Source organism: Metopolophium dirhodum, chromosome 1 (genome assembly GCF_019925205.1).
Source record: "Metopolophium dirhodum isolate CAU chromosome 1, ASM1992520v1, whole genome shotgun sequence".
NCBI lineage: Eukaryota > Metazoa > Arthropoda > Insecta > Hemiptera > Aphididae > Metopolophium > Metopolophium dirhodum.
The window spans coordinates 119,956,347-119,981,483 of NC_083560.1; the positions used below are offsets into that span (position 1 = coordinate 119,956,347).

At 28.4% G+C, this 25,137-nt stretch overlaps 2 protein-coding genes across 11 annotated transcripts; one reads left to right on the forward strand and one right to left on the reverse strand.

Annotated features, from left to right (window-relative positions):
• Positions 1-477: 477 nt before the first annotated feature.
• On the reverse strand, positions 478-13,842 carry LOC132936086 (uncharacterized). 10 transcript variants are annotated; one of them, XM_061002776.1, is made up of 14 exons: positions 13,020-13,842; positions 11,507-11,631; positions 11,232-11,373; positions 10,012-11,166; positions 9,704-9,930; positions 8,041-9,632; positions 7,773-7,968; positions 5,690-5,890; positions 3,289-3,471; positions 2,251-2,418; positions 2,082-2,168; positions 1,728-2,019; positions 1,121-1,185; positions 478-1,048 (listed from the first exon to the last, which is right to left on the reverse strand). In XM_061002776.1, exons 10-14 carry the CDS (start codon positions 2,407-2,409, stop codon positions 887-889), a joined length of 765 nt encoding a protein of 254 aa, XP_060858759.1. In that variant the 5' UTR covers positions 2,410-2,418; positions 3,289-3,471; positions 5,690-5,890; positions 7,773-7,968; positions 8,041-9,632; positions 9,704-9,930; positions 10,012-11,166; positions 11,232-11,373; positions 11,507-11,631; positions 13,020-13,842; the 3' UTR covers positions 478-886. The 10 variants fall into 10 exon arrangements, with proteins under 10 accessions (XP_060858759.1, XP_060858758.1, XP_060858757.1 ...); XM_061002775.1 differs by lacking the exon at positions 5,690-5,890; XM_061002774.1 differs by lacking the exons at positions 3,289-3,471; positions 5,690-5,890 and having other exon boundaries at positions 479-1,048.
• Positions 13,843-21,805: 7,963 nt separating this feature from the next.
• Positions 21,806-23,740, forward strand: LOC132933730 (uncharacterized). The gene is made up of 4 exons (XM_061000011.1): positions 21,806-21,981; positions 22,134-22,342; positions 22,430-22,524; positions 23,542-23,740. Coding segments are annotated over exons 1-4 (318 nt in total). The 5' UTR covers positions 21,806-21,979; the 3' UTR covers positions 23,554-23,740.
• The last annotated feature ends 1,397 nt before the right edge of the window (positions 23,741-25,137 follow it).

Sequence of the window (25,137 nt, forward strand, 5' to 3'; positions counted from 1 at the left end):
CTCACTCAAGAAATTCTATTTCAACCATACCTAATATTGATAATTTAAAATTAGCAAAAGTTACTTTTAGTAAAGATTTAGGTATTTTATATACTTAGATCAACACAATGTGTCTTTTTCTTTACACATGAATTATATTGTAAATAAAGCCTTCAAAATGTTAAGATTTTTAAACAGAAATACAATTAATTTAAAAAATATTAAACCAAACATTTAAAAAAAAAAATAATAATAAAACCAAAAATTATATGGAATAAAATTAATCTTGATAGAATTCTAAGGAAAAAAGTTTTTTTTATTAAAATTCAATAACTCTTTCCGATTAAAAATATTATACTTTTCCTTGGTTAGATCTAACCTTAAGTTTGAGTTAGTGGTGTGGTCACTAAGTTATACCACTCAAATAAAAAATGTAGAAAACAGTTAGTATAAATTTTTTTTAATGATATGCTTTAAATTAAATTTGCCAATATCTAGACTTTTAGAGTTCAATATTAATACAAATAACATAACATTTTAATTTTTAAATCATAGTTAGTAGTATAAAAACAATGTAATATGTAGTGTACGCTAGTTTATTAATTTTACAATTAGTGATTATGAGAAACATAATAATTATATTATATTTTTGAACAAAGATGTGAAATATGATTTTTAACTAATAACAAACTTATTAAATAACATGGTTGAATAATAATACATTTATAAATACAATAATTCAATAACTATAAGCTTAATAAATTACATTATTTAATAATAAAACAATGAACAATAACAGACTTCCAACAATGATAAGTACAATATTTTTATAAGTGAACAACCAGAAAATGTAATTTAAAATAATTAAAATATGTACGGTATTTAGTATTTACAAGTTACAACATACTCATGGATAAGGTCCAATTTGTTCTTGAACATAGCCATCGTTTCGGTGACCGGTCCTCCTCAAAAACATTAATAAGTCACCGTCTCTGTTTAGTTGTTGTACTGATTCTCTTATTATCCGCGTCGTATTTTGTCTTTCGGCTCTGGATGTACCATCTCTAATCTAAAAAAGTAAATATAATTGACATAAACAAAAAATCATGTTTATTCAAAAAATTAAAAAATAAACAATTACCGTGAGGTTATTTGTGCGCTGTTGAAATTCTATGAAGAACTGATTTTCGACAATAATCAGTCTTTCTGTTTAAGAAAAAAAAAAATATTTATAATAATATAACATTATTGACAGTAAAAATAGTTTAAAACAATTTGTTTTCAAGCTACAGATACTAATAAAAGTGATATATATTTAACAAAACATGCAAACTATTTAAAAAGCACAAATATTCACCACACAACTAATATTTATAATGCTACATCTACACACAAGTTAGTATTTTAAGTAATAATTATTTAAATTTCTCAAAATTGAAACTAATTGTATCAATGATTCAAAACTAAGGGAATTAATTTAATTTTACAATTCCAGGTTAAGCTTGTCAAGGCAATAATAAACAAGTAGAGCAAATAGAAAACAAATTATATATTTTATTAAAAACAAATATTGATGGAACTTACCAATTTTATTCTTAAGAATTGTTCTTACACTGTTGATTATGTTAAACATGTACCTAACAACACAAACATAAAACACATACCACATATAACATATAACACAAACATTTATAGGATAATGCAACATAGAGATCACAGTATGGTCAAGTGAAACTATGATGACTCACGAAGAAAATCCCAAATGTTAGGGTGGCGTCCAATTTGTGTGAGCAACGTTGAATGGAATGATTCCAAGTAATTGTTGGTCCGGTGATCTTGACCAAAAACGCTTAAACGCTGTGGACCTATTTGCACAAACCAATAATCCAATATGTAGTCCCTCAGGAAACGACTCATAACCTCACTGATATCAGGAAATTGTTCGGTGTACTCGACAATTACACGATAACCATCCATCATACAAAAATTAGGGCACCCAGGATTATCCCTTTTAGCAGGTAGATGAAGCAATGCTAATACCTGAAATATAAAATACAATTGAAATACAACAATATTTACTTATAATCAAAACTCAAATTTACCATTCTGAAAATATGAGCTGCCACTTCATGCCTCTTCACCAAATTCAAGTCACCATTAACTTTTCGGTGACAATATCTAACAACTGACTGTAACAATTATATAAATTTAAAATAATATTATTAGGTTTATCTGGCGCAGGTATGATCATAACAAAATATTTTATATTGCCTGTGAAAAATGGAACCAGCAGCAGAGCAATTCGCTGTTTGGAAATATTCGCTGGACAGCATTCATAAGAGCACGCTCATAATCAGTAACAAAACGGATTCTATCATAATTCAGCGGTAGAATATTGCGGATGACACTCCCCAAAAGGACATAGACCATTGGAAATGCCTAAATTGTAAAAAAAACAATTTATTAGACTATAAATATAAATTAAATAATAAATATTTAATTTAACTGTAAATTCTACCATTTAAATAATAACTTTAAATCACTAATTTTATACATCTAGGTTTGTGGACGTTGTCCAAAACATTTATTCTTTATTCTTTAAATTTATTTAAATAACAAAGGATTTAACAAATTACTGATTTAAAATAAACATTTTCTGTCAAATAACTATTAAAAAAATGTTAGTTTTATGAAATCATTTTGTTTTTATCCAAAATTTTTAGTAAAAAAAGTAGGAAACTAAACTTAAACAAGTATTATTTCAAACTGTTACAAAGAGATACAATTCAAATAAGTTCTGCAACATGTGAACCCAGTTTTTTAAGTATGCAACACATTAAAAATTGGTTGAATGTATGTTACAGCAAGGGTTAAATTAATTATTAATTTTAGATATTGAGAAGGATGTTGCCAATAACATGAAAAAAGAATCAGTCTTAAATAAGTACAGCACAATAAAAAAAGGAAAATAGTATTTTACGCATTATGATCTTATTAGGTTAGGTATATGAAATTTAGGTTTGTTATTTGTAGCTTGTAAAGTATTATATTATAATAATAAGTCAATTATTTACTTCATCAGCGTAATAACATATGAGTTGTTAATGTACAAAATACAAATGAACTATATTGTTGAAGTTGTGTTACAAAAATTTGTTATTTAGTACTATAGTTGCGAAAATGGGTAATAACTCAAATTGAATAATTATTAATTAGGTGTGAACCTGTTATGAATAAATATGAACATTCAGATAGGCACATTACAAACTTATTATTAAAGTCAAATTTAAAAATACAAGTTTTACTTACATTTTAACATGGTTGCTGAACCAAGCGGCAAGCACCAAAGCACAGCCAGCGCTCAGCAGCGGCTAATGTAAAATGAGGAACCATTTACCGTTAAATAACGGTCATTTTCGACGGATAAATGACGGATAAATAATGTATTTGGTCTTGGACCAGGGTGAGAAATTCGTTTACTCAAAAATCGTACTGAAATATTTACAATGCCTGACGGTTGGTATTAAATTGTAATTTTTTTATTTGAGGTTAGAATTTGAACTCTTGATTAAGGTTATCAATTATAATTTCTTATCACGGGACCCAACTCTTATCACGGGGCCCAACTGTCCCCATCCCCCTTTGTGACACTGAAAGCATGATTTAAACTATTCACAACTCACAAGTACAATTTACATAACAAATTTTACAGAAGACACTTATCACTTTTACACTTATCACGGAAAATAACGATCCCTCGCGCGCACCGAAGCGGTCAGCCCATGACAGCTGTTGCTATCATCGACCGCGCCGCAATACACGCGATAAGATCGATACAAAACATTGATAATAAACACATATAAAAACGAGGGCCATATTGGCACGAACACTTATTATTTATAATATAAATACATATTGTGTGGATAATATATATTACATAATAGCTACATATATTACATATGTAGCTATGTGTAGACATGCGTGAAAGTAGGTATGCATGTTTGTGTCTAATGAAGGAAAAGGAACATAATAATATATTAATATGTGCTTGCGAGTAGTTTTTTTTTTTAAGTTACCCATTTGGTCTGGTCAAAACTTTTGCCCCCTTCTATTAAAAACTGAAATGACGCCACTGAGTGTTTTTAACTGTAATAGTAATAAATATAGGCCTACTTGATAGCGATTAGCGTAGGGTTGCCATAAAAGTCCAAGTACTGACCGGGACATTTACAAAAATAATTTGAACAACCTTTTTTTAATATTAAAATTTAGAACACAGTATAATTAATATATATATATATAGAAAAAAAAATAATAGTATTGAATTATGAAAGACATTAAATTAGAAGATACATTTGATTAATGAAATATTATTTATTTATTTATTTTGAAATATTATATTTTTCTGACTTTTTCACCTGTTTCAATAGCTCTGGTTTTCCCATAACATACATATGAAATTCCGAACAAGTCATTTTGAAATTAAATTTGCATTGAATGATACTTTCTACAGTTTCTACTTGAAGACGGTTACGTTCTTTTGTCCACTGGGCCATTATCAGTGAAAATATCCTTTCAACATTAGCGTTATGACCAGGAATAGCATATAAGTATTGGCACATTAAAATTAAATTACGTTTTCTTTCCAATACATCAGTTTTTTGAAAGAAATGTAACCATTTGTCATGCATATTTTTTTAATTCCAATCTTCATCAAATTTCTGTTTGTCTATGAAGTTTTTAAAATACAATATTTCTTCAAAGCAACTATCCGTAATATCAATTCCCTTTTCTTTTAAATAAGTTATTGTCTTTTCAACTTCTTGCCATTGCAGCGAAGAAGTAAGATCCATCCATGAAAATACCTCAAATTTTATAAGAGGGTTACTCCACTGTTGTAAATACTCCCGTGCCGTTTTGTAATAATTATCGACTTCTTCGTCGAATAATTTTATCGAAACAAAAAGCTGAGCATCGTCTTTTATTTTATTATATTCAATTTTAGTTTTGATTCCCAAAAAGTTAGCTTCGGCGCGTTCTGAAAGTGTTTGTTCTAAATCGTTTATAATTTTTTTGACTTCTATAATGGTAATATCAGATTTTTCTATTCTTTTGATTTGTTTCTCAAATAAAAATGTTTGACAATGTAAAAACAAGAAATAAATTTGTGACAACGGATTTTTGAAAAAATCGACGATTGCTTTTGGTGGTCTTGTTTCTTCGAGAAAGAAATTTTTTAGTGGTTCCCATAACTGTAGAATACGTTCAATTGCTGGCAACAAAGACAGCCATCGAGTTCTCGAATGAGACTGTAAATTAGCATAATGTACATCAGCCTCCTCACAAAATGATTTAAGACGTTCATTTCTTACAGTAAATATGGAAAAATATTTATAAATTTTAAGTACTATAGACTCCACGTCAACAGAAAGTACGTCAGCGGATGTAGACGCTGTATTATGTAAAATATGAGCTGGACAACCTATGCCTTCGATATCTTTAGATAATATGGATTGAAGTTTAAAGTAAACATTGTTTGTTCCATGTCTGTCTCTCCCACCAAAATTAGTATTTGTATTATCTGCACTGTACGCGATTAGTTTATGTAAAGAAATATTTAAATTATTTAATGTATCAACACAAAATTTCACTATAGTCTCTGAAGTTTCATTTTCCAAAGAATTAAGCTTTATTAATTTTAATTGCATACCTTTTGTTTCGGAAAAATATTGAATAATAAGAGGAAACAATTTTTCCGCATTATGATTGCTAGCGTCCGTAAGAACTCCATAGAAAGGAACTTGTTCAATCTCTTCTTTAATTGTTTGCAAAGAATGTGGTGCCAATATATTTTTGATGATTGCTGTTGCTTTAGTCCGCGCAGTTGATTGTTTTGCGGCAATTTTTGAATCTGGATAGAGTTTTGAATTAAGTTTTGTGTTACAATCCAATGAATTAAATGATTGATGGTGGTTAACAACTTTGTAAGCTGTTGTTAATTCTGCGGCACAGACTAAAATATCTTCTGGAGTGTTTTCCTTAACCATAAATGTTGAAATATCTCGTGAAGAGGACGCTATCGATATATTGGACTTATGAGTATTAGACTTGTTGTGGTCATGTATTGAAGTCTTACCACTGTGACTCACGGAAATAAATATATTGCATATTGTGCAATGTGCTTCATATTCATTTCGACCCCTTTTTATGAACGACCATTCTTTGGTGTAATTATCGGAAAAATGACACTTTCTCTTTGGCATTGTATTTGTAAATTGTAAAACCATACGAAACTACAAAATCACGATAAACGAGAATACACTGAATACAGACATCAATCGACGTTGGTTAGATTCGAACTAATGCGAACTAATGCGAACTAATGCGAACTCAATGCATGCATGTTGACTGACATAAATAGAATTATTCTATTATGCCATAATAGCAAAGTTCAATTATTATCAGTGAAGATAAGATAGGAGTGTCCGACATGAAATTCATGGTTTTAGAATACATTAGCGGTAACATACCGATAGACAATGGACGATGGATGTGTTCCTATATTACAATTTATTTTTATAGCCTAAAAAAACCTAGGAGAACATTTTTAACAGGTCATAGAATTTCCGATAGCTTTCTGATATTAAGAAACTGTTATAACTAATTAATCAAAGGTTATATTATATTCTATTTAGAACTTAGAATATAAAAACTACTGATTTTTATAATAATTTAAAAGAGGGCCCTACTATAGGCTATAGCTATGTTATGATAAGATAAATTAAATTATTTATCTGAGTAATCACTGTAGTTTTTTAAAAAACCCTAGTCGATGTACAAAATGTGTCTGCTCCACTTAGCATCCCCTGGAAATAGTTCTAGTGCCGTGCCTGATAGTTATTAGTATAGTATAGTATAAACTGCAAGAATTCATATTTGCTTATATTTAGTTAATATATTATTAAATATATTCTGTTAATTAAACACAAAATAAATCCATAACATTTTCAACGGTTTTTATTGTAAATACATTGTGTACGATTAAGATCATTCTAATTAAAATAAACCCAAATTTATTTTACAAATGTTGGTAATTTTTGATTTTTTCATTAATTTTTGATAACTAAACATTATCTGCTTCGTTTAAATTAACAGGATTAGTAATTTTGACAATTTTGCATTTACATAGGTCCTTATTTCCGGCACGCCACATACCACTATATACATATGTCAGATGCCGCTCAGATTGGTTTTTTGATTCATACTATAAAACAACTGGAAACTCGAAATTTGCCCTTATCAGAAAGTCTATGCATTGTTGAAGAATCACAAAACAAATTAGAAAAATATCAAGGTCGCATAGGAAATGTAGAAAGAGAAAAATGTAAAAATGTGATAGAAAAAAATCAAGGACTGAAAAATTTAAAAATAATTAGAGATATACTCTAAGGACTAAATCCAACAGAATTATTGAATGTTGATCTTACACAACTTGACATAGTTAATATGAAGTATGCTATCATTACGTCAGTCGATGTAAAACGTTCATTCAGTCAATACAAAAACATTTTATGACCAAATTGTCGCCATTTTACATTTTTAAATCTTAGACAATATGTAGTTTCACATTGTTTTAATAATTAGATAAGAGATAAGATTTTTATATTTATTTTTATTGTTTAGCAGTTTTTACATATTCCAATTTTTTTTTACATATTTTGATATAATTTTAAGTATTATAACCAACATAAATATACGTTTATAGTTATGGAATTATCTTATATGACTCTTACTTGTTCCTTGGGTCAAAAGTACAATCGGAACACACAGCTGGCACCGAACGACCGTAGTTCATAAAACGAATATGGTTTCTGAAAAATGGATCTTTACCCGGTATCACTACTTGCAAGCACAACTCGAGGTGTATGTCTCGAGGCATGAGCTCCTTCCGGCTATTTGAACAACAGCTCACGGATTTATTACTATTCACTAAGGATTTAATATTAATTTACATTCATTAATTACGATCAATCAATATATATGGTTATGTGTTAATCTTACTCATTCTAGAAATTTCCGCGTGAGATTGATCATGGCCTACAAAAATCGTCCAGTACGCCATTGCCATCGTTTTAAAGCAGGGCTTGCATTTGAAAAAAAAATATTGTTTTACGTTATTTACAATCAAAACGTTATACAAATTTTGAGTTTATCGTTATTCAAAATTTAAACGTTATTCAACTTTTGTGTTTATCGTTATTCAGAATTAAAACGTTATACAATTTTTGCGTTTAACGTTATTCATAATTAAAACGTTATACAATTTTTGCGTTTATCGTTATTTAATATTTAAAAGTATTTAGATACCTGTTTTAAAAGTACACAGGCCGCAATTTAAAAGTATATGACTATGACCTTTTTTGGGGACATAATTTCCCTATTCTGAGTTTTAAGTAGGTATTGTGTAATTTTATTTATTTAATTAAATGGGTTAGATAACCCAATTACATATTATTTACAAAATATAGAGTACAGTGATACAGATTAAATTACAATATACATAGTTCGTAAAGAAATGGAAACAAAATAAATGATAAAACAGTATGATGATAATTAATCTTAAGTTATAAGTGATAATGTATTATTGAATTTAATAAATTGCCTAGGCTCTAAGGACTTTATTATAAAATAATAAATATAAAAAAAAAAATCATGATCATTATTTTGAAATGTTGAACGTATTATTAGGTTTTTAAATGTTAAAATTATTTAGTAAGTTTTACAATATTGTGCTTGAGAATATCATTTAAGCAGGAATCTATGTTTCAAACATATTTTACTCTGATTGTTTTGACATACTTTGTCAACATTTATTTTATACCTTCCTACAATTGACAAAATAATCAGAATCTATAATTTATGTTGTTAAAAGTTAAATAATATGTATTGGCAATATAAAAGTGTGTACATAGCTAATATACTATAGAGTGTAGACAACATAGTATAATTTATACTATCTAAATTATACTTATTACCATATTACCATTATTAAATAGAACATTCACAAATAACAAAATAAATACCAATGATCACCGAACACAATAGTTGAATAACTTGAATGGTATAAATTCCGACCGTAGTACAGATAGTACAGTACAATATTATCAGAGTATCACTATTATTAGCTATTGGTAATTAAATTATTCTATTCATACCTTCTTATTAAATTTTAAAATAAATCTAATACGGGATCTCCCGGATAGGCCGGATACGGGATAAAATTAATTCTTGGATCGAATAAATAATTGAATAATACTAAGTATTATTAAATAATTGGAAATTAATTATTTTGTTTAATGGAATACAATATATACCGTTTTGCGTTATGTTTTGTTTAATGATATATCATATATTTTGTTAAACGTTACGTTTTGTTTTGTGTTATTTATTTATTTATGTTTATCGTTTTTCGTTATAATTACGTTTACAAATTTCAATCGTTTTTTATCAAACATAACGTTATAATCATAACGTTATTATAACGTTTGCAAGCCCTGTTTTAAAGTAATCTGGTGAGTGCTCGTCTTTGACAAATTCAACCCTCAGCTTTCTAGGACTTGGTTTGTAAGACGAAAAAGAATCTTCGAAAACTTCTGTTTGGACAGTTAATGAGATTACATCATTAGATACGCACAAAGGTAAATTATAATGTTATAATAATTACCATTAAAACTATCCATATAGTTATTAAGAGCAAACGTTTATAGAGCCGTGGATGCTTTTCCCGAGGAGGAACATTTCAAGTTATTACAAGAACCGTCAAGACTACGATACTTCAAGTTCATCCTGATGCATGCAGTTTTGTTGTAATACATGGACACACAAATCTTACCCTAAGATGTCTTGTCTAGTTTCACTTTTGATAAGTCTATGGCACATTGTCCTCCAGCACTATCAAGATAATTGAAATAGTCGTTAAATTTATGCATATTAAGAATAATTTTTTTTTAATGAGATTTATATTGTATATACATTTGACATTCTCTATTGCGTATAAAGGAGGAAGCTTCAAAAATAATTTCTGCACGCCAATATAATGAATACAGTTCTTCGGAAAGCTAAGAATGGATCAATAGTCCATGCACAGGGCTTCCAATTTCCATACTCAACCCATATTCTATATCCATCCCATGTTTTCCAATATCGCGGACAACTGTTTGAATATGATCATCTAATTCCAGAAGCTTGAAGCAAGTTTGAAGCAAACAAATAGATTTCCTGTAGTACCTACTTATAAACATGAGATAAATTATTAAAAAAACTATCATTCATTCGGTTTGGATATTGGATATAAATAGTTTAGTATTGCTATTAGAAGAACACATCAATACAATTAATCTAGAAAAGCTTAGCGAAGAGTGTAATTATTGATGACTAACAGCATTATGTTGGTTATTCTGAACAAAAATTTGGTTTCAACTTACGAGGCATTAATTTGTTGTTTTTATAATGAAGTAAAACATTTTTTAGTTATTTATTTGATCATTAAATTATTATTAATATTGTCAAGCATTTATTTATTGTAAATTTAAAGCTGCATCAAGTAGAGGATTCTGTACAATAGGATTTAATGATTTGATCATTAGGTTCCCCTACTAATATTATACAACAATAATTAATATACAATCATAATATTCTAAAATGGTTTATAGTTTATACACAATAATTATATTATATTATATTACTTTAAGCTTATTTAACAAATTTTCCAACAATAAATAGTGATTATGAACATTGTTTTGCAATAATAAAAATTGTATTTTAACATTGTATTGCATGGGCTACTAAATTATGTTAAAGGGAACATTAGCTCACCATTGATTTATTTAATATTTATGAATTGTATATGTAACCAGGTATATATATTACTATATTATTTTTACAGTATCAATAAATGTTTAACTCTCTTAACAGATATTTTATTTTTTAATGTATTATAATCATCAAAAATCCATAATATGTCATTCATTGAATTATATTCTTCTCTTAAATATGCATTGAATACACGCATTTTTTCGAAATGTTGTGTCAATTCTTTTGTCATTTCCCACCAAGTATCATCAGATTTTAATTCTCCAAATAACATCATATTTTGTCCTGTTGTATCAACAATATCAGCACCTATACCTAAAAAGATAAAAACAAATTTAATTAAAAACCCTATCGTGTTTTAAAAACAACAAATATCTTACTATCACAAGTTGATGTAACAGTAATATCTATGTTAATTGGAAGTTTAGATTCATAGTCCGTGTCTGGTACAAATCTGTATATATAATGTTCTTGTAAAACATATTGTATTTCAGAAATCAATAACCATAATCCTAACTGTCACTGAAAATCATAATAATATTACAAGTTTTCAAACAATTTAATAATTACAGCTAATACAAATTAATACCAGAACTTAAAAATACATAATATTAACGTAACAATTTGTTCAAATATGTTTTTATGATGATCTTACTTGTAACATTACTATAAATAGATGGTTCATAACTTTCTTCTTAAACCTTAGGAAATGAATCCAATTATTTTACAATAGGTATTAAGTGTTAATTTATTTCCTCTGTATCTCAACATTTTAATTATCTACAACAAAATAATAATTATATAAAATTCATTATTTCTCATAATATCATAATACATTTACCTAAATAGTTATTTTAAATAGTTAAATATTAAAATATTAACAGTGGAAAAAGTGAGAGGAAGTAATAATTTAATGGAAACAAATAGCAACAACCAATTATTTTGTTATAATATGTAAGCATACAAATATTTAGGTAAAATGTCACTTTGTACGGTTGATTGTTTAAAATGCATAACCCGGACAATTTGTACGGTCAGGTAAAAAGGTAGATTGCCGAACGCGGACACTTTGCACGATCAGGTAAAACTTTAAATTGCAGAACACGGACACTTTATACTAATATACATAAAATATATTATATTTAATATAAACATGTCAGAAGTCATGAACAGACCATGTTATTAAGCTTAAATATTATTTGGTAGATTTAATTATCTTATACATTCTAAATAGGAGAGAATTATTACCTATCAAAAGTAATTTTTACTTGTCATTTCGCCATACTGTACACATTTTTAATTTACTTTTTAGCATAACATTTGGTAATAATATAATACAATTATTATAATTTATAATCATGTTTGATTGTTTTGATAATTTCAAGATTTTTAGGTCATCAAGTTCCTAAATTAATTAAAAATATATTATAGCACCAAGTAATATTTGGCTGTTATCTAACCAGTTTGTTAAAAAAACTGATTATTATGACTATTGTTCATATACTATATTTTAAAACACTTTTAATTGACTTTTTGTTTTAATTTTTAATTTTTACATTTTAATAATTGACATTATTTATACTTACTACTTAGATATATAACTTGTATTTACACTACTTATGGTTTATGTATATAATAGTACAAAGTGTCTGCGGTCTGAATTGAACATTTTTACCCAACTGTACAAAGTATCCGCAATCAGCAATGTACCTTTATACCCGACCATTCAAAGTGTCTGCGTTTTGCACTTTTATTGGTCGACCGTACGAAGTGACCTAGAACCAAATATAAAAATAAAAAACAATTGAAAACTGCACAAATCGACCATTCCTTAATTAACATGTGTAAACTTACTTACGATTTTATTTAAATATTATCAACTTAATTCCTATGAGCTAAATGCCTAGATGTGCTATATTTTATGAAACAAATGGAACAATAATAATACAACTGAGTAATATAGTTGATCCATGCAAAAGCCTATAAAATAGGAATATACTTTTCGCAACATTTTAAGTAAATGCTGCGTAAATACAATTATTGTTAAAATTATCAGTTGACAATGAGCAATAATTGGAATAGAATAAAATACAAATTAATATTGAATACTATATTATTATGTTAGAAACTCTCTTCTACCTAAGTACTCGAATAATAGAAAAACTTACCGTTATTTTTGTTATCATCGTCGACGTCCTATCATTTATCAACAAAATCAAATTTTGTCATCAACACCGCTCCGCATCGCCAGCAAATCATACGGTCGATTTCCTGGAGCAAATGCACTTTACCACCACATGCAAACTTTTCGATTATTTCTTTTGGAACTTATTTATATTAACTATTTAGGAACAATGGTGCAATCAGAATTTGTCGTAAACCATTATTTTAAAAGTTATAGCCATCCAAAGTTTGCGTTATTACGTATATACGCATGTGCGCCACACTACTTTAATGTCGCGCGCAACGCCTATAGTTAATTTCAAATTTTTTTTATACGTATTTTAACGACTTAAGAATGATGGTGAAATCACAATTTGCCCGAACAGCGCTGCGCTCGGACAAAAAAATCAAAAATATCCCCCAATTTGGTGTGTAAAACCACCTTGGGTAGGCCTCGATATTAAACAAAGATGTTCAAAAGCACATAATGTGCTAGCGTTGCACTCGCTCGCTACGCTGCGCTCGGACAACGATAAAAAAACACGATAAACGTAGCGTAGCGCTCATGCGTAAAAAACGAAAAATTGCTGACTTCCAAAGGCCATAACTTCAAAACCAAGGCCTACCGACAAATTCTGATTGTACCATTGTTCTTAAATAATTAAAACAAGTATGTTCCAAAAAAAAACAAAATCAAAAAATTTGCATGTGGTGGTAAAGTGCATTTTAGCCCTATAGGTTAACTCAGTTAAGTTAAAACACACTTTTTGTTAACTTTTTATTAAGTTAAAAAAAAGTTATTTGTTTATACAACGCTATCATACTTAATTTTTTACCAACCCAACTCTGAGTCGTCAGTCTCGAGCCGGTTGGTGTGTGATAAGGAGGTCTGGTGATAAGGAACTGTGATAAGGTTAGGACCACCACGGTTCGACGTGGTAGCCCGAGTTATGCCGCCGGAAATTCGAAATTCCGTAAAAAAAATCATATAGCCGCCGCGATTTTTTTGGTGTCTAGGAGGTCAGTCACCTCAGTTATCCGGGTAGGCAATCCGACTTCATCGGATAGCGGACAATGTGGGACGGCCGGGTCACGGCATCAGGTATGCAATCCAACTGCGTCGGATCGCTGACAACGTTCTTTACTGCCGCCGAAAACGCGATATTACGTGAAAAAAAATTCGGGCGTCCATGCAAATCATATAGCTGCAGTATTTTTTTGGGTGTCTAGCAGGTTAGTCACCTCAAATGATTTTCGCCGTAGTAATAGGGGTAGGCTATTGTTACGAACCCCTGTTTATAAATTATTAGTAATTAGCACAATAAGCACATTTTTTGCAATGCCCGTCGACGCAATAACGAAATACCGAATGAGCGTCGCCGGCAGTCGTATTTTATATCACACACAGGACTCATGCGAATGCGTATTCAATAAAAGTATTTAGTTAAGTAAATCAAAGACTATTTATTTATTACCTAATAAGATCCTCCGGGAATCAATCTTAAAATAATATAGTTGTTTCCTCATCGAAGACGAACTTACAAACCCGCAACGGATGTAACCGAAAAGGGAATACAACACTATCCGACTTTGTCAATTTGCGACGGCCGGGTCACGTCATCAGGTATGCAATGCGACTGCGTCGGATCGCGGACAACGTTCACTACTGTCACCAAAAAAGCAAAAATAAGTAATAAATTACGTAAAAAAAATTTTTTTAAATTTCGGGCGTCTATGCAAAGTGGGTACTAATCAATAAAATATATTAGTTTTTATCTTTTTAATATAAATACAAAGTTCTTCGTAAATATACCTTTTTTTTCTGATAATATTTTCTATACATCTTCAAACTTATATAATCTCTAAGTTCTTCGTAGAAATACCTTTTTTTCTGATATATAATATTACAAAGCGCCAAAGGAGCGCCACACGGGTCTATAGTCTCTGCTTAATAGTTTTAAATTTCTATATGAGTTACACTCGAATGATATAAGTTTTTAACTTTCAACAATTCACGGTAAATATTTTTTGACATGAAAACACGAAATAAATTGAAATAGAGAAATATAATTAAATTAAAAAAAAATTAATAAAGAAGAACTTTTTTTTATATAAGTGATATCAAACAATTAAAAACAATGTTACACAGCCAAAGTTTTCCTTTTCATGTGGTGAAAATCTCGTTTCTTAGGTATGACTGAACCTTCTTGGTTCTTTCCCGCGCAAAACAGATTTGGTATGTTGTGCATTTGTAAGACTGAGAAAACGCATAGCGTCCTCTTAACTGTTGCAGAAATATCCCAAACCTAAAAACTTAATAAAGTGTTATGAAATTTTGTACACAGCATGTTTTACCGTATTTAAATACTGTAAAAATGTTGAGCCTCTAACTCGAAAACCCATGCAGTTATAACGCAGTTCAGAAATTTCTTCACATATTATGCAAATCAGTAATACTGTAATAGTACGGGACGGCGCTCACTGCTGAACTGCAAACTCTCAAATCCGTAATACTTTACCAACAGTTATGAAACATTGTACACGAGTACATGGCACGATGTGTACCGTATCGTGAAAATGTTCATTGTCTACCGTGAAACCCGAAACAATTATAAGTTGTAACGCAGTTCAGTAATATTGCACACATACAAATCGTGCCTACGCGGGACATGATAAGGACCCTGTATGTTTTGTTGCATTACAACATTTCTAGGGCACTTACTAAAATAAAGCAAGGTATTACACCAGACAGTGACTTAGAATTCATAAACATCCCTGAATTTATGATTAAAATTAAAGGCTTGTCATGGCCTAAGGTAAGCCATTTTAGGTTTTTTAAATGTTGAATGTAGCAGTTTTTTGTACAACTCAATAATTTTATAATTTATAATATTTTTATAGCATATTTGAAATGCATTCTTATGACAACTGATCAAATATATATTGTAAATATGTCTTTAAGGATATTGAATTATCTGTCTACATAATAATGTGTCTAACAACTCTAACATAACATAGCATGACAATATGTCTATAGGTACAGCACCGTGTTTTACAATATATCAATAAATGCATATCAGTTAATGCTTTTTGAAAACTGTTTGTAACTCAAAGCTAGCTTTAAAAATTAAATATAATAAAAAAGCCAATGCGATGCTCTAGATAATAATCGTACCTATAAATTCTATAAATGGTCCATTAACTCTAATTTTTAAACCAACAGAGCTAAACATGATCTGCTTGGCTTGAAATGTGCTAGTTACGCACTTGTAAGACGGAAGCAACAAATGTCTGTGTAGCATCTTCTTAAGTACAGGGTATAATGTAGGTAGTGTTTGAAAATGTCATAAAATTTAAAATTGTAAAATATTTCAGTACTTTAATACATTTTTTTTTTTTTAAATAAGTTTTATATTTACATTTAATTGTAATAAATTATCTTCATGATGTTATGGTATATTTATACAATTATACCTAACCTTTTGTTCACTTATGTTTTTCTCTCTAATTCCTGAGCATAATAACTGCTGAGCTATAATAATTTAAATATTGGAAGCAAAATAAAAAAGGTGGGTAAGTTGATATCGCTCTGCTGTACCGTAGGTTACAAGTTGGTCACTTTAATGGATGGTGTTAAATTTGAATTCAATGATGTAATATCATTGTATAAGAAAAACGATTCTGAGCGAAAACGGTCAGACAGCCTATTTACTAATTATATTTGATGATATTATTGTGAATAAAGTAATTTATATATTTACCTTTTTTACGGGGAATCTTGTTTTGAATTTTAAATCCTTAACTATAAAAGATTGACTACAAAATAATTATTAAATTTTAAGTTTGATAAATTTTGTCAAAATTCGAACTTTAAATGCTTATAAAAAAATTGTGCCTATGTATTTTTAATAAATTTCAACTGCTATTGTAACAATAATATATCTGATATATTATATCAGAAGCCTTGCATTAATTTTTCACGCTTTTTTAACCTACAAATAAAATTGTATTGATATTTATAAAAAAAAAAAACTAAAAAAATTAAAAACTGACAATTTCCGTTAACAGCTCAAAAAGAGTCAAATTATTTTAAAAAAAGGTGGATAAGTGGATGTCGCTCTGCTGTACGGTAGGTTACAAGTGGGTCACTGTAATGGATGGTGTTAAATTTGAATTCAATGATATAATATCATAAACGATTCTGAGCGAAAACGGTCAGTCAGCCTATGATATAACCAAGTATATTTGATGATATTATTGTGAATAAAGTAATTTATATAATATAACCTATTTACGTGAAGCCTTGTTTTAAATTTTCAATCCTTAGCCATAAAAGTTAAAAATTTATAAATTTTTAACTACAAAATAATTAATAAATTATAAATTTGATAAATGTTGTCAAAATTTGAACTTTAATGCTTATAAAAAATAATTGTGCCTATGTATTTTTAATATTTTTCAACTGCTATTAGAACGATATATCAGGAGCCTTATATTAAGTTTTCATGCATTTTTACCCAACAAATAAAAATTTATTGATATTTATAGATAAAAAAACTAAAAAAAATTGAAAACTGACAATTTCTGTTAACAGCTCAAAAAGAGTCAAATTATTTTAAAAAAATGTATGGTGTATAGAAAATGTTAATATTATAAACATTCATAAAATTCGTAAAATTTTCATGTATCTACAGTTATACGTTTTTGAATAACAATAAAATAATAAAACCACTACATGGGCAATCGAGTGAATATCCAATATCGTAAAAATATGAATATCAAACGCTCATAAAAATTTAAATTGATTTGCTTGTAGACATTTATTTTTTGATAAAGGTAGACAAACTTATGAGGAATATTGTATTACATTTTCAAATCTTAGATTTAAAAACAAAAATTTTTATGAATTCTCAACTCAAAATAATTTGCTAATTTTCGTAATTTTTCCGTATTTTGTCAAAATTTGAACTTTAAATGTTTATAAATAAAAACTGTAACTAAGGATTTTTAATTTTTTTCATCTGCCTTTGAAACAATAACCTAGGAGCCTTCTATTAAATTTTCAAGCTTTTTTACTCAACAGATAAAATTGTATTGATATTTATAGAAAAATAACTAAAACAGCTCAAAAAGAGTCAAAATATTTTCAAAATTGTATGGTGTATAGAAAATACTAATGCTAATATAAACATTCAGTCAAAATTTCATGTCCCTACGGTCATTTGTTTTAGAGTTACACCAAAAACCAAAATCGATTTTCTCGAAAACAGATTTTGCGTAAAAATGGTCCTAAAAGGTGATGACAGACACAAAAAAAAAAATAAAAAATAAATAAAAAAAAAACACACATCATTGTAAAATCAATACATTCATCGATTCGCTCAGAATCTAAAAGACTAATAAAATTGTAAACAGAAAATGTTCCTAAACAGTTCAAAATAAATCAAAATATTTTGAAAATTTGATCGTGTATAGAAAAAGCAATTAATATAAACGACCAATGAAAATGTCATGTATATACGTTAATTTGTTTCAAAATTACACCAAAATCGATTTTGTCAAAAACCGATTTTTCGTAGAAATTCCCGATTTTCCTTAATTTATATGTTGTTTTTCCCAGTGGTTTTGAAAACTATTGAAAATTTTATAATTTGACCACCCGAATGCACCAACTAGATTCAGTTTCCCATCGAACAATAGATACAGTTGAAGAAAATCGATGCAGTTTCACTGCCCCAAACCGTGATAACAGACACAAAAAAAAATTAAAAAAATACACATCATTGTAAAATCAATACATTCATCGTTCCACTCAGAATCTAAAAAAAGAAATATACTTAACCCTTGGTAGGTATTATACATTTAAAATGGCATTCGACGTTTGTATATTGGCAAAAAACATACAAAAATGTTTAAATTACACAGATATACAATATTATACCTACATATAATATAGATACTATAGACTATAGTAATATGTCAACCACAGCACTCATTTTCCATTTATGATTTCCAATTAAAAATATTACAATTATTTTAGAAGCCCTACCAATTTCATTTTTAATATATTTAGTGAACAGTTTATGTGTTATAATATAATATGAATATTGAATATATGTAAATTATTTAATCATACAGAGCAAATGTCTAGTAGAAAATAAATTAAAAGAGTCGAAGTTCTGAATACTTATACAACGTACCTGTATTCCGGTATTCGTATATAATATTATATTATTATGCGTAAAATAAATAGACAATAGATGTCATAAAATAATAAACGATCGAAACGCTACTCGAAATGAAAGCGGTTAAAGGAGAAAAAACGTACGATTTCACGATTTTATAATATTAAATAATTATTACGGTCGACGTTTTCTACCAGAAATATTACTTCAAATGAAAAATGACAAGAGATATTTTTTGTTGTATTTTAGATTTTGTTCCTTACGGTTTAAAGTTCGGAAAATGTAAGCCATTTTTGAGCTATTTATAGACATTTTCATTTTGGGAGTTTTTTTGTTGTAATTCGGTTACAAACATTCGTAAAAACTTGAAATTTGGGTTGTTTAGTTATATTGTCCATACCTAGACATGGTAAAATTTTCAAAATATTTAAGCGTCTTATGAGCTTTTTCTTTTATTTTATATTTTTTTTTCATTATGATATTTCCTAATTATAAAATTATAATTATATAATTTACCTATTTATATAAATCGTTCTTAAGCTGTTCTTAAAACGCTTTGTTTATCACCGTAGAAACGAATAAAATTAAATAAAAAAGATTCCCTCGTCCGCTCAGAATCGGTTTTTATCGAAGGCAATCATTGCATTCAAATCGAATACAGTAAAATACTAAAATTACACTATCCTGTCCGTTGCCCGAAGGGATGATAGACAAACATCCACCACCGAAATGACCTGACCTACTTTTTATTTATTAGATCCTATTAGGCTTTTTTATGTCAATGTTTTATTTTTATTACTTTTTTCGATATGTATAATCCCATTTCATCATGTGGATATCTATATGTGCAATAAAAATTATTTCTAAAAAAGTTATTAAAAAAGTTATTTTATTAAAATAACTTTAAATTAAAGAATTGTATTACTTTATATTAAATTAAATGTAAGTATAATTTTTTTGTCACGCCTGCACTGAAAGTTTAGTTTTCAATAACAACTGAAGCATTGGAAAGTAATCTTTTTCCGTTCAGCAGGCTGTAAAGTGGGAATCCTCATAGTGCCAGGTGGTAAAGTGCAAATCTCCAAAAGTGCCGGGTGGTAAAACGGAAATCCCCCAATTGCTAGGCGCGCACATCACGCGTAATCCTTACACAACCAGACACTGAACTTTATATCACTGTCCTTACAAGACATTAACGTTTGGTTACATCTTATATTAATATTAAAACCTCCTTACATAATGCGCAAACATTTTTTTGTCACGCCTGCACCGAAATTTTAGCGTTGGATCCCAAAAAGTGCCGGGTGGTAAAGTCGAAATACTCTTAATTTTTTTGAAATTCCATATTATCGATCCGTCATAGGTTTTTAGTTTCCGGGATATACTGCCCGGATAAATAATTTCCGGGATTATACGTGAATAAAAATTCCGGAAATATATACATTCCGGACAAATACAGTCTTATGTTTTTTTAAATTCCGGTCATACAATACGGTCTGGACAAGTACATTCCAGGTTTATACGGTCCGGATGAAGACGTTTCAGAATTAAAATATTCCAGAATTATACGTTCCGGGAAAATCTAGGTTTTTAGATTCCGGACATAATATACGTTCCGGAATTTATACTTTCAACTGTAAATTTTCCGAAATGTATGACCTTCCTAAATTATGTATCAAACCGTTGTGGAGTGGTAGGTAAGCCGGTAACTGGATGGATACCTACGGTATGTCGATATTGATCCATAATAATTAGGTAATAATATTAATACATACGTATTCAGGTATTGTTTCAATTAAATTGTTTGTAACTCAAAGCTAGCTTTAAAAATTAAATATAATAAAAAAGCCAATGCGATGCTCTAGATAATAATCGCACCTATAAATTCTATAAATGGTCCATTAACTCTAATTTTTAAACCAACTAAGCTAAACGTGATCTGCTTGGCTTGAAATGTGCTGGCCGCTTTCGCACTACGCACATGTGCTATGAATGGAAAGCTATGATGCAGGTCCATAATAAAATAACTGCTTTTAAACAATTCCTTAAATACACACGTATATTCATAAATATTCTTTATAACTGACTGAATAACAACCTAAAGGGTGGCATCCGAATAATAGATCCAATTATTAATTGAAAATATATCATTAGACCTTGTCAACTTTTTGCTTGACAATCTAGAGTTCACATGATTATTTCTGATTTTAAATGAAACTGACGGAATTTACTATGGCAAACTGATTGGTTAGTGGAAGAAAGGAAGTTAGCCTCCTATAAATATTATTAAGGTACTTACATCGTCTCTTTAGAAATTTTGATTCTGTGACAAATTTGTACGACCTTTAATAATATAAAAGATCAACGTTTTTGAATAACCGTTTTAAATAGTATGACGTCAGATGTCTGACATGAGAACGGCTATGTTTGGTCGTTACAATAACAATCTAAATGGCGTCCTAGCCTCGACACACACACACACACACGTTGAAGGACAGTGGTACAATCATAACAGTATATAAAAAGGGGGGCACTGGTATGATGGTACCACTGTCTTTCATCGTAACACGCGTGCGGAATTGTGTGTGTGTGTGTGTGTGTGTGTGTCGAGGCTAGGACGCCATTTAGATTGTTTTTGTAACGACCAAACATAGACGTTCTCATGCCAGACATCAATTCAGACGTCATACTATTTCAAACAGTTATTCAAAAACGTTGATCTATTATATTTTTAAAGGTTGTAATAATTTGGCACAGAATCGAAATTTCTAAAGAAGACGATGTAAGTACCTTAATAATATTTATAGGAGGCTAACTTCCTTTCTTCCACATATATTTTCAATAAATAATTGGATCTATTATTCGGATGCCACCCTTTAAGTTATTATTCAGTCAGTTAAAAAAAATATTTATGAATATACGTGTGTATTTCAGGAATTGTTTAAAAGCAGTTATTTTATTATGGACCTGCATCATAGCTTTCCATTCATTAGTGACCGCTTTCGAGATGGAAGGTAAGGAAATAAGTGGAGTAGTAGTAAACACTTGTGGAGGATTGCTTAAAACTATTGAAGTAGACTTTGTTTATATACGTTTTGAAAAAACCCAGCTACTCTTTGATGTGATCTACAAGACTCCATTAGGTATGTGACAATTTTAGTGTAAAACTAAAAAACCTACATTATACCTATACTTTATTGATTATTATAATGTAATTGAGTATTTTTTAGCTAAAACTGGACCACCAGTACATTTAAGAATAACTTATGATAGAACGCCGTGTAATGAACAGCATGAAATTCAAAAACTCAAACTCCCCGTAAAGGTATACCTAATTAATATTTTTAATTGTTAATATTAGTAAAATTTAATATTATTGATTTTAATTTTAGACTTGTTTATTTTCATCTAAATTTAACGTAAAAAATATAAAAAGTGAAAAATTGTCCATAAGATATCGATATATTAATATTTTTTTCACATTGTTACAACTTTTTTGGTCTGAATTAAATGTATGTTTTTACCAAGACATTAAACAACCACAAAATAAATAAATAAAAAATGTGGTTTCGGCTTTTCATTTGAACATATATATACTTACAAGACTGTTGGTTCAACCCCCTCCCCACTAGGAATTCTTTTGGATTATGTACACTTAGAAATAATTAAGTATTTATTTAAAAACTCTAACAATAAAGTTCTACGGTTTTCGATTTTTATAAGTGGGTACTCTTATGCAGGTATAGTAGGTGTCGAGTGTGTACCAGATGTGATAAATTATTAAATTCGATGATTTATCTCTCTGTACGAATAATGATTCTAAAGAATCTATGTTTTTTGATATTGCTTTTAAAGAAACTTATTTTCCCATTAATATTACGAAAGATTGGTTTAAATTTTCCCAAAACCGATGCATTCATTACATATTTGTTTAAAACAATCAAGAATCTTACATGCCTATAAAAAGTTCAAAAATAGTCAATATATTTTGAAAATTTTTTCTTGTATGGAAAATTGTCATATAAACATTTTATGAACATTTTTAGTATATACGAATATTTGTTTTTGAGTGAATATAAAATCAAAGCATTTTTACTCCACCAAACGGTGATGACAAACAGAACAAAAAGACACATCATTATGAAATCACTCCGCTCAGAATCTAAATATATATAACTAAATAACTATGTGGGTTTTTGAGGCTTTCAATTATATTATGGTACCATCAGAATTATATTATGAGTTTCAATTCAATGTACTATTTGTATTTAAAGATAACATACCTAGATAACTAAATTATTACTATACAAAAATTGATATTGTATGAATTAAATATTTACAGTTCCCAAAATAATGGAGTAATACAGTATCCAGATAGGCGTTAACAGTCAAGCAATTACAATTCAATCAATCACTGCAAGATCACAAAGAAAGGTCATGGAAATTATAAAATGTTTAAATAATTATTTACATTAACATATTTATTATGTTCAGTTTTAAACTTCTGTATTGCTAAGTAATATAATATTTGTTTTGGGTTATTTGAAAAATTGAAGTTACATTACTTTTCTTTTAGGTAAGAGTTGGCATTTTAATATTTGTTTGGTTAGGTCAATAACCGTCCTAATAAGTATAAAAATGTTGCACACTTCCCTCGATGGCTCTCCAACTATCATTTAATATTATTTTACAATTAATATCAAGCTATTAATTAATTCAGATGAATCAGATCAATATATACTTTACTTAACTTGTACTCTGCAGGGAAATTGTCTATAGATCGTATGGAACAATTTGTAAAAATTAAATGTTATATTATTGTGAACTGTAATTGAAAACTTGAAAATAGTTTGCAACGCTGAAAGAATAGTGATTTAAATCAATTGTTTCATTATATCATTTATAGTCATTATAAATAGGATTTTAAATTAATTTTTCTGTTTCAATCTTACATTATTCCTAATATTTTATAGTTTACTTTTATTTGCTTAAATTAATAATTTAAGTACCATTTCACCTTTGTTTTATTGTAAATCTGGTTTCAGTTTGACTTATGTCATTATTAAATACAAAATAATAGGTATGTAAATACTCGTTAGTATTGCATATTTTAACTACTTGATAAAATTTAGGTACCTACTTTACATTAAAAAAAAAATTAGGTAATACTTTTGAGATAAAATTTATTAATACAACATATTATAATATTTAACAACAAGGCACTTTGATCTTGAATTTTGTGTAGAAATCCATTTTACGTACAAAACGTTTAAAACAACAAGACACAATATTATAATTAATTATAACATTAAGAGGTTATTGACACTAATTTAATCATAACGATCTATAAATAGTTTATGATTATAATAGGTATTGATAAAAATACTAGCATTTCTTATAATAGGTACAATACTAAATTCCTGATTTTATATATTTTTTTTTTGTGGCTGCCCCAAGTAATCTTTGAAAGAGCGTATCTTGGTGCAGTTATTTAATTTAGATGAAAAACTCATTATAACATGCATTACACATACATAACATAACATACACTTACAACATTTAACATAGGAATGTGTCATTAAAATTGTACATAATTTATAACTATGTATAAGGTAAATAGATTAATAGATACAACTAAAAATGCGATTTTATAAATTGTAATTTTGAATATTCAACTTAAAACAAGTACGTAAGGTAATATCAAGTCAAATTAAAAAAATTACGCTATGTACATCTACTACCCTATGAAAAGAAACATTATTATATTGAATAAAAAAACCGATGAATTAAAAAGATGGTGTTCCAAGTTACGCTTAAAATAAAAAAAGGTTGTAAATTTTTACCTTAATTAATACCTTTTTATAACAAACCTAGTTTCTTTATTTCCTTGTAAAAAATATGTAATATAATAATAAAATTTGGTATTATATTTGTTTGT

What these genes read in the sequence shown, in the direction of transcription:
- LOC132936086 (XM_061002769.1), bottom strand. Translation starts at nt 5,687, where the DNA reads ATGCAATTAAAATTAATAAAGCTTAATTCTTTGGAAAATGAAACTTCA.
- LOC132933730 (XM_061000011.1), top strand. An exon ending in GATCTACAAGACTCCATTAG is followed by an intron (nt 22,343 to 22,429) that starts GTATGTGACAAT and finishes AGTATTTTTTAG; the next exon opens with CTAAAACTGGACCACCAGTA.